Source organism: Vulpes vulpes, chromosome 2, assembly GCF_048418805.1.
Source record: "Vulpes vulpes isolate BD-2025 chromosome 2, VulVul3, whole genome shotgun sequence".
NCBI classification, from domain to species: domain Eukaryota; kingdom Metazoa; phylum Chordata; class Mammalia; order Carnivora; family Canidae; genus Vulpes; species Vulpes vulpes.
Genome location: NC_132781.1, coordinates 100607147 through 100618038, shown reverse-complemented (window position 1 = coordinate 100618038; position 10892 = coordinate 100607147). Strand labels below are relative to the sequence as shown.

The window sequence follows — 10892 nt, the reverse complement described above, 5'->3', positions numbered from 1 at the left end:
CGCGATCCTGGAGACCCGAAATCAAATCCCACGTCGGGCTCCCCGCATGGAGCCTGCTTCTCCCTCTGCCTATGTCTCTGCCTCTCTCTCTCTCTCTCTGTATGACTATCATAAATAAATAATTAAAAAAAATTTTAAACAATGTGTTTTTAAAAAAAATAAAATAAAAAAATAAAAAAATAAAAATTTTTTCCTTACAACTTTTAATGTGTTTCTTCATGGAGGTAGCTCTCTTAGAAAATGAAACAGAATGTTATCAACAAAGACAAATTATGTTAGGAATGCCATCTTGTGGTTGGGAGTAGTCCATTACACTACAGATCCTTTCAGCAACAATCTTATATTCAGAAATAAAATATCCAGTAAATTCATAAATGTAAATCATGGTCAAAATTATTATCACTACAAAGAAAGAAAATCTAGATATGTGTGTATCAATTGTGTGACTTCAGTTGTCAAAAAAGACAATGTTCATTGAAAAGAGACAAATTATATAGCAATTGACTCCAAATAACACAGAAAAACTGTTACCTATAACTATAAATATACTTCTATTAAGACTATTCAGATACTCTGAAGTTTGGAAAATTTTTCTCATGAAATAGATAAGTAATTTTACTTCTATATCCACTACTAAATAGTTATATGTTGACTATTACGTCCTAGATTTAAATCATGTTTCATGATTTTCAAAGTACCTCATCCTAACTATAACCATCCAAAGGGGAGTCAAGGACAGAGCACTTAGCTAATTTGGATGGTGTAGGATATATGTAGTTAGTTGTAGTCCAAAACGGGAGTTTGAAAAGAGGTAAAAACACTCGCCCTATCTTAAGAGTGAGCTTACTACTTCTTCCGTACAAGTTAGCCATTTGAATGATAAATTACCTTTCTAGTCAATAGAAAACTAGTACTGGTTACACATGTATTACTTAACAGCCATGCTTAAATATTTAATTTCCAGGTGAATACCAGACATTTTGATCCACTTAAAAGTGGGGATAAGGTAGTGGAAACTGATATATCCCTCAGGAGTGCAAAGCACAGTGCAACACAAAGGTCCATGCACTATGGTACCCTTTTGTCACTTCCAGATTATAAGGTTCCAATGGGCAAGTGCAGGTACAATGTTGTTATAGAGATCACGTTATTGAAATTCGAAAAGAGAAAAGATCTACATGTAGATATATTAACAAAAAAAAATGAAAATGCTATTGTATTCCAAATCAACATCTGGGATTTATTATCATATGCTTATCGCCAGAAAGAAATATTTTATTCAAAAAATTTTTATATGAATTGACTTTGTATTAGTTTCTCCACATGACTCTTCAGGACATTCACATCAGCTGCACAGACCTGGTACTCCATCTTCTCTTGCTGTTTCGTTCTCTCTAATAAAGCTTCATGCGGTGGAGGCAGTGCGTTATATGAACTCAGTAAATAAAGCTGACTTGATGAGTTATGGTTGATTTCTTCAATCTTTAAAGCTTGCATGATAGCAGGTGCAAACTTGGAGTAATGAGCTGTAGATGAGACAATCACTGGGCAGGTTTTATCTTGCATTCTGTCTGCAACCACTTTTGCAACAGCAGTGTGTGGATCCAGAATATATCCTGAAGTATTGTAGGTGGAATGAATGGCTGCCAGACACTCTCCCTCAGAGCACCAGTCAGCCACGAAATCCTGCTGAAGTTTCTCAACTAGCATCTTCTCTATCTGGAAGTGATGTTGCTCTTCTAATTGACTAAATAATTTTGTCATTAATTCTCCATCCTTATCAGCCACCAAGTGTAAATGTCGTTCCAAATTTGAAGCTTTAAGAATATCTATTGCTGGTGAAAAGGTCTGTGTTAATTTTCTCTCCCTTAAATCGTAATGTCCTGTTTTTATAAAATCAGTCAAAACATGGTTCTGATTAGAGGCACAAATAAATTTTCGAATAGGGATTCCCATCATTTTGGCATACACGGCTGCTAAAATGTTACCAAAATTTCCAGTGGGAATACAGACATCAACTGGGCTTCCAAAGGAAATAAATCCTTGGCTAACAAGATCAAGATATGCAGAAGCATGATAAACTACTTGGGGAAGCAGTCGGCCCCAGTTTATGGAATTGGCTGAACTTAAGACTGTTCCATATTCCATAATAAGGAAGCCAGTAAAATCAGAATCTTTAAAAATTCCTTTCACAGCTGTCTGGCAAAAATCAAAATCTGACTTGACACCCACTGCCCATCCATTTTCTTTCTGACTGCCAATTATTTGTGCTTTTTGAAAATCACTTACTCCGTTCTCAGGAAAAAATGTGGCCACAGCTATTCTTTGCTTATCATTCTTATTAATACGGCTAAAGCCATTTAAGACTGCACTCCCTGTGTCTCCTGAAGTAGCTACAAGTATCATATAATTGCAACTTGGTGGAATACAGTGTGCAAAAAGATGAGGCATAAGCTGTAAAGACAAATCTTTAAATGATCCCGTTGGTCCATGAAACAACTCCAGGATGAACTGGTTGCCTGAAAGGTGTCTGACAGGGGCAATTTTTGAGCAGGCAAAGTTTTCCCCGTAAGCAGTTTCAATCATTTCTCCCAATCTGGCAGCAGGTATGTCAGCAGGATGTATACACTTTTCCAACAGTATTTGTGCTCTTTCTATGTAGGTTGCTCCTACTAGGCTTTTCCACTCCCTACAGTTTAATTTTGGAAACTCCTTCTCAGGAACGAAGAGTCCACCATCAGAAGCTAACCCCTCAATCACTGCTTCACTAAAGAATTTTGTCGAAACCTTCCGTTCACGGTCTTTAGGCCAAATGTGTCTTGTTGAAATGAATGTTTCTGAGTCCACATCTTGGTATCTTTTAACTGCTTTAAGCACTTTGTCAGCTACCTCCTCGGGGGAAGCCCCACTTTCACAAAACACACGGGTATCGTACCACTTCTTGTAATACTGTCTTCTAAACTTAAGTAAGTCTTTCAGAGATATTTCAGCATTCTGACCTACGATCCTATCTATTTTCATTAATTTTAGACGGCTGACTATATCTATTAGAGGTACATCCAGGTATACAATTATTCCATTTTTCTTCAGATGCCACATGCTAGCATCATGCATTGGATTGGACCCCGTAAGGGAAATCACACTTCCAGATGCAGAGAAGTTTAACACGGCTTTTCCTTCCTCTTCTAAAAATTGCTCATTACCAACATCCTGTAATTTTTCAGACACGCTCATATTCCAGGTTTTTTCAAGGATATCATCATCCACATCGATGACACAACAACCTAGTTTCTGACCTATTATTCTGCCTACAGTTGTTTTCCCAGCACCAGGCGGTCCCATCAGGATAATATTTTTGTCTCCAACAACAGAGTGGGTTGAGTGCCATGACTTCCTGAATTCTGCAAGTGCAAAGGTTCTTGAAAGAAACAGCTGCACATGTTTATCCGTTCTAACATGTATACTAGAAAAACATTTCTGGGCTATTTGTTTCAGATGCGGACATCGGTTAAAGTGGAGCATTCTCTTTTCACTTTTCTGCCCAAGTCAACCTAAAAACTGGCTTTAGCCCTTTTCAAAACATAAAAACAAAAAAAGACATTTGATTACTAATTTTAACAGACTTAAAATCCCAAATAGGACTGAAAATAACCACATCATAAACTATTTAGAAATCTTTCAAATGTATGGGACATTTTTAAAATTCTCACATACTACATATTATCCCTTTAAATAATCTTTCAATCTCAAGACCAAATAATCAAAACTTCAACAATTTCTAAAAGCTACACTTAACTCAGAAAATGCCACATCATACTTAAAAAAAAATACTAAATTAGATTAGTATGTGTTTTCCTGTAATGAAAATTGTTTCTTGGTCTATGATCCCTATAAACAAGGATTATTTGGAATGTTATTTACTTGCAATTCACAAAAGCTGAACATTATTCTTTATATTTAATTTCTAACTCTAGTTATATGAACATGCTGACAGACTATCATGCTATTCATAAATTTCTCATAAAATTCACAACCAGAAAGTAGAGTAAAATATTTGCTTACAAAATACTTAAATAACTTTCCAAACTATAGGGCAAAGGTATGACATGCTCTTTCTTATGTGCCTTTTGTATGCATACCGTAAAGAATCAATCTTAGATATTTTTCATATCTAAGTCCTTCTTTTAAAAAAAAATCTAAAATGAAAGGTATATTATGCAAATTAAGGAAAATTGATAATTAACAGCAAAGTCAAAGGCTACATATCTATAACTGTATCTGCATGAAACAGTCACTTTTGTTTCTGTCCTCTAAACATTATCAGTGGAGACACTTAACTCAAATTCCAGACTCTACAGTGATAGCAAAAAAACCCCTCAGGAATGTTTCCAATGATTAGAGGAAATAATTATTCTGGCATCCAAAGAAGCTCTGCAATTCCCCATATTGCTCAAATCTCTGTCTTTGGAAATATACTCACCATTAAAACACAAATGCATGCCAGACAAGTCAAACTCTTTCTGAGTATATGTAAAATGCAATTTAGTAACTGCTGCAACATTCATTTAAATCGACTAAAGGAACTCCACACACATGTACTGGGGCTTTTCACACGTTCTGCAATTAAGTCATATTAAATCTTAGATGGTATGTTCAAATACTTTCTAAAAACCTTCGATCATTTATTACTCTGATTATCTCTGCTACTGTGTTCTGTAATTAAACATTTAAAGAATTTTGAAAACTAACACTGAATTTAACTTACAAGTTAAATTAGAACTGTTAAGAGAAGGAATACATTTCCTTATTTGGCTTTTCAGCATGTATGAGATGCGCTTAATTCCCACTGACTTGTAAACATATGACACCCAGGAACCAATCTTAGATGAAGAGTTTGTTGATGGTGAGGCAAAGTCAATCTTTGGAAAAAACAGAGTCTATAATAGAAAAATTTTCAAGTTAATCATTACTGCAATGTTACAAATTCCCACACATAGACTGGTCTATTATTAAAATATCCACCTGAAAATTTTAAAGTAGGGAAAAATAATGAATTGGCCTTTTTCAATAGTTTCCCCAAATCTATTATTAAAATATTAAGATCCTGTGTTTTTCCAACATCTGTGTCTTATAACGGAAAATAAATTTCATTAAACAGTACTAAAGGAATTTCTTCCACCAAGCAATACAAAAGTAATATAACCAAATAAGAACAAATATACAATCTCTTACAATGATACTTGAAATTTTAATTATTTAACTGGATGTTTAGTGATGAGAGAAAAATTTAAATCAGTGGACTAAAGCTATGAAATCAATGTCTGAATTACTCTTATAGGTTGTTTTATCCATCTGAATCACTACATGATTTGTATGTAATAATAGTTGCTGTAAAAAGTGCAAATACAGTGTCTGCTACACACTGGTACTCCCTGGCTATTTGAGTTTATAATAAATTCAAAACACATATCATAGTGGCTGGCACAAAGAATATTCTCATATATAGAAATATTAATTATTGCTACTCAATGACAATGGACCAAAAACACATAAATTGAATCAGAATATCTAGACTCAAGTGTAGGTGTATGTTTTTATGGTTTGGTTAGTTGCTAAGCCTTCAGAGAAAATAGTGGTACTTAAGCATGAATCAAAAACTGTTTTGTTATGCACAGTCTAATTCTTCGCCTGCAGTAAACCAAGGATCAGAGAAGTGTCTACTTGAATCATATCAGCAATGTCTTTTATTAAACTGTATTCTAATAAAGTACTTTAACACCAGCTAGTTTTCCTGGAGGAGGAGGAACACTTTCTAAAACCACCTGACTTACCTCCTATTTAGGAGTGTGTATTCTTTTTTGGTTCTCAATGTGTAACTTTTGGATGTCTGTATTAGCAGTAACTGTAGTATTTGTTACCTGAATAGCTGGTTGGTTTGTATGGACATCAAATCTTTTAACAGATCTTTTCCACTTTGTGTTGGTTGCTACAATGCTTATCATCAATTCCATCAAAAGTAGAAGACAACATTAGACACAAACATTATGCATTGTTCACCTTACCTTTTGTAACCTTAGTTTTCCTTACTTTATATAAATTATGACAATTTAATGCAATTTGGTATCAATATTATTTCACAATAAAAATCTTCCTGAAAATAGTAGAAGGCAGTTGTTAAAAGGCTACAAAATGTAACAAGTATTATCATTTTTAAAGAAAAATAAAGAAGATGAATTCTAAGTAACATAATAGAATTTGTGTCTTTTTTTTTTAAGATTTTATTTATTTATTCATGAGAGACACTGGCAGAGGGAGAAGCAGGCTCCATGCAGGGAAGCCTGACATGGGAATCCATCCCAGGTCTCCAGGATCACACCCTGGGCTGAAGGCGGTGCTAAACCGCTAAGCCACCTGGGCTGCCCCTAAAACTTTGTTTTATGACATTTCAGCCACAAATTAATTTTAGGGCTTCAACATCCATTGTAAGCAAACCAATAGACAGGATGGAATAATATCCATTGTAACTTTCATCTGGAAATTAAGTTTTGACTTCAGAGGTAATAAACTCAATTCTCATTATTCATGGTATTATTCTATAAAGTCAGCATGCATACTGAATTAGTTAATAGTGAATATTCCCATTGCTTCCACACTTCCAAATTGTTCCATTCCAAACAATTTTATGTGTTTCTGTTTAAAGTCATTTTATACATTTTTAGTATATAAGTTATACCTATATATGCAGTTGATTCATTACCACTGAACAGCCAACAGCACTCTAATTTATGCCTGAATGAAGCTTGTCTAACACACACATTTTATCTGTAAGGTACATCACAGCCTTATTACCTTAGGAACACTAGGCAACACAACAATCTAGGGGCCATTTTAAACAGCAGAATCACCAACTAGAGGCACAAAAATGAGAAAAATGTGATATTAAATAGAATGGGAGGACACTCGTTTAGAGTATTTGAGCTGAAACAGCAAGGCAGGCATCATCTTGCTTGGTCTCAGCTAAGAGCATGCACACCAGGAGACTCAAATTTTTCATCACTATGCATGTGTCCATGAATGAATGTACAAGTTCCGCATGTATTAATTTGGGCTTATAAATAAATTTTAGTGAGTAGAATTCACAAATATGGAACCCGTGAAAAGGGAGGATCAACTGCATATCATTTTCCTATATGATTGAAAGCCATATTATTATGCTTTTTCTTTTATTTTCACTTTAGTATGTATTTCAGTCTAGTGGTCATGAATAGGCAATTTTTCTTTGGCCAAAGGACAAAACTTTTTCAAATTAAATGTAAGTCAATCACAGGAGTCAGAAAACAAAAGCAGTATTTAAAGACCAAATCTCTTGTCCATAAAGTACTCGTGTTTTACTATGTCAATGTTCTTAAGTATTTTTTGTAGAGCCAAGTTCTTCATGAAAACATTTTAGTCATACTCTCTAATTCCTCAGAGGATGTAAAATCTACACAGCTCCATTATACATTAATATTTTTTAAATAGGTTTTCCTGTTGATCACATATAGTGGGGCTCTTTGATCCACTAACTCCACTGGTTCCTTTTTAGACATAATAGACACTTGTCATTCAAATAGACAAATGAAAAGGCTGTGTCAGTGTCACAGCAGACTTTAAAACACAAAAACAGAATGTCCACATAAATAAAATAATTCAAGTACTCTTTGAGCTCAAGGCACAAAACTTTACAATTTTACTGTAGTAAGGTGATCAAAACTGAACAATGAATTCAAGAAAAAAAAGTACAGAAATCACTTTTAAAATTATTTTAAAATTATTTCTTATGAATACTAATAAACTTACATTTTTAAACCAGAAATGCATATTAATTTTTATCAACCTATTCACAGTGATGTTTTCCTAAGGACACCACTAGATGATTGCTAATCAACTAAAATCATACCCATTATCAATTTTTATTTCCAAAATGGTCCAGAGAAATTTTTCAATTCCATTATAAAATTATCTAGTTTCCAATTCCTTTGGGAAATTATCCAAATCCTATTTAGTCAGGATGATTTAGCATTTGTCACCCATTTAAAATATTTGTTACATACTATTCCAAAATAAAATGTAAGACACAGCATTTAAAAAATTGTTTCATGAGAACTGGCTGTGGTTCAGTGAACTTCTAAAAATATTTATGCCATGATTCTGCTTGTTATCCTATATTAATGCAACCTAAATTTCTCAGAAGAATGACTAAATCTGGTCCATTATCTTATGAAGATATCCTGATACTTTTTTAAAAATCCTTAAAAATTACTGCATCCTTACAGCAATAAATTGTTTTCCAGTACATTAAAAAATGCAAATTTGCTACGACATAAACTAACCAGGGGAGGTAAAGTTCTGCTGCTCTGGAATACTGAGCAAAAATCCTCTCAGCAAGCCTTTGTTAGTCAGCTATTATTTTCCTGGAAATAGCAAGGTGGAGAGGGTGGAAAGACCACACACTCTAGTGCCATGCTGTAATCACAGGGATCTTACAATCAAACGTAGAATTACAAGTTCATTTGCTCATCTTTGCCTCTTAGTACCAAAAGCTCATTAAGCCTTTCTTCTTGCTAATCTTTCACTGTTAGATATTCTCCTAATGGTCTTGAGTATTTAATTCAAAAGACTTTTTAATTAAGTACCCTTTTTAATTCTCTAACTTAGAATTATATTATTATAAAGAATATCTCTTATCCAGGGTTAATTTTCCTCCTAGTTGTCTCTTTTTACATTCTTACCTAAGCTCATTTTATTCATATAAATTAGAATTAGTCTTCAGCAAAACACTCTAACTTGTATGTAAAACCATTTATAGCAGGGGTCTGCACAAACAGGCCAAATCTGTGCAAAACTGTAACTACCCTTTTTAAAAATAAAGTTTCATGGGAACACAACTTATTTATTCATTAATCTGTTTAGTATGGTCTTTGGCTGCTCTTGAGCTACAACAGTGGAGTTGAACAGTTTTGATCAAAACCATTTGGCCTGTAGAGGCCTAGAATATTAATTATCTAGCCCTTTACAGATAAAGTTCATGACCTCTGTCAGTGGACAAATGCTGATTCCCTGTAGGCATATTGGACACAGACATTTCCTTGAACAGTACTGCCATTTTGAGGCAATTATAAAAATTAGAAATATGTTCTTTGTAAATATGCTTTCAAAAGGCAAGCAGAATTATAGAGAAAGTATCTAGAAAGGAAAAAAGTTCCTTTCTAAATGCTTTAACAACTTCTCCATGACTGTAAACTACCTATACTAATAGTGAGGAGGTCATGAATTGGTATTTTTAAAACCACAATAAATATACTGATTATCAGTGAAACTACTGTATTCCATAACACCAGAAAGTCAAGACTAGCTAAGGTTGGTTGATACTAATTGGAGAAATCATGCTTTGCCCTAATCATTTTTTGTGAAATGATGCATATGAAACGTCCCAGAGTGCTGCTTCTTCATTAGAAAGTTTATAAGCTTTGGCCAATGACCATCTGCTTGGTTAATGGTATCATCATTTTAAGTCTTAGTTCAAATCTTAGCACGAATAAAGAGAGTTTTTCTCTATACATGCTAAGCAAAGCAAACAAAATAACCTCCAAACCGAAAACATAAAATATTCAGAGGGGAAAGGAAAACAACAAAGTGGTATATACATAAAAAAAAGTTCTGAAAGACAGAAAATCCGATGTGAAGAGCAGGAGCATCATCACCAAAGCGCCACTTGTCTGAAATAAAATGCTAAACGCCTGGGATAAAAATAAAAATCTGATCAACTGGATAAGAAAAAACCTAAATTTATTCTTATCTGAGGAAATTCAGTAGGAGTCCCAAATGATAAGGACCCACCCATTCTGCACAGCCTTTTCAGTAGGAACTAATGGTTAATGAAGCCATCGTGCTGTTTTTCTCTCTCTACCGAGTACCCTGGCAGTGAAATGACCAAAACTGGTGGTGTCTTATCTTTGACCATCTTTATGCCCTGTGGACAGTGGCCTTTGTCAGGTTCATTCAGACCAACTGTCTTTCCAAAATATTGCCAAAATGTCTTTTAGAGACTCACGATGGCGAAGGCTTCTGTACGAATTTCTTTCAGCATAAAGAGGTTTCTGGAAGAGCAGACGGTTAAAACGGAACACCGCTCCCGAGAGGACAATTAAAAAAAAAGGGGGGGGGGGACACCATAAAAATGGGTAACAATTCAAGGGCCCATTTAAGAGGCTCCTCCTAGTTTAGGCTGCTTTTGCACAAATTACCGAGTGCACACGTCTGCGGATAAAGACCTAAGAGGAGGGGCCCGACCAGCAGGTACCTGGGGCCGAGGGCAGCGAACCGGAGAAAGAGGGAGGCCCAGCGAAGCCCGGTGCGGCAGGTGCACGGGGAGGCGGGGGCGCGCGGGGGCGCGACTCCCACAGGTGGCGAGAGGGCCGCGCAGCGAGCTCCCCGCAAGCCCGGCAGAAGCGGCGGGGAAGACGAGCGCACCGGCGGGATGACGACGAAGTAGCGGGAAGGGGAACAAGGAACGCAGTGGGGAAGGGCATGCAAACGGGACGGACCGGTGTCTACAGGTTCCATTTCTTTCTCCTCAAATCACTCACCAAGAAAATCACACTGAGAAGACGGGGGAAAGGAAAGAAACTAGGGAGGAGCGTCCAGGAGCCACCACCGCCGCCTCGGGACGGGGTCCCGCACCTCTGGGGCTCTCACACCTGCGCGCCCACAGCCCAGGCCCAGGGCCTCCGCCAGGCCGGACCGGCCCCCAGCCCCGCGCGGCGGCCTCTGCGCCTGCGCCTGCGCCGGTGAGGGCCTGCGTGCCCGCGCGCCACACCCACGCCCCGAGCGCCCGCACACTGGGCACGTGA

At 36.4% G+C, this 10892-nt stretch overlaps 1 protein-coding gene across 2 annotated transcripts; it reads right to left on the bottom strand.

The window, feature by feature from the left end:
- Positions 1-1219: 1219 nt before the first annotated feature.
- On the bottom strand, positions 1220-10831 carry THNSL1 (threonine synthase like 1). 2 transcript variants are annotated; one of them, XM_026013678.2, is made up of 3 exons: positions 10629-10831; positions 4766-4937; positions 1220-3570 (listed from the first exon to the last, which is right to left on the bottom strand). In XM_026013678.2, exon 3 carries the CDS (start codon positions 3520-3522, stop codon positions 1291-1293), a length of 2232 nt encoding a protein of 743 aa, XP_025869463.1. In that variant the 5' UTR covers positions 3523-3570; positions 4766-4937; positions 10629-10831; the 3' UTR covers positions 1220-1290. The 2 variants fall into 2 exon arrangements, with proteins under 2 accessions (XP_025869463.1, XP_025869464.1); XM_026013679.2 differs by having other exon boundaries at positions 10343-10813.
- Between the last annotated feature and the right edge of the window lie 61 nt (positions 10832-10892).

Bases quoted from the DNA above. Each gene is read 5' to 3' on its own strand.
- THNSL1 (XM_026013678.2), bottom strand. From the start codon at position 3,522: ATGCTCCACTTTAACCGATGTCCGCATCTGAAACAAATAGCCCAGAAA.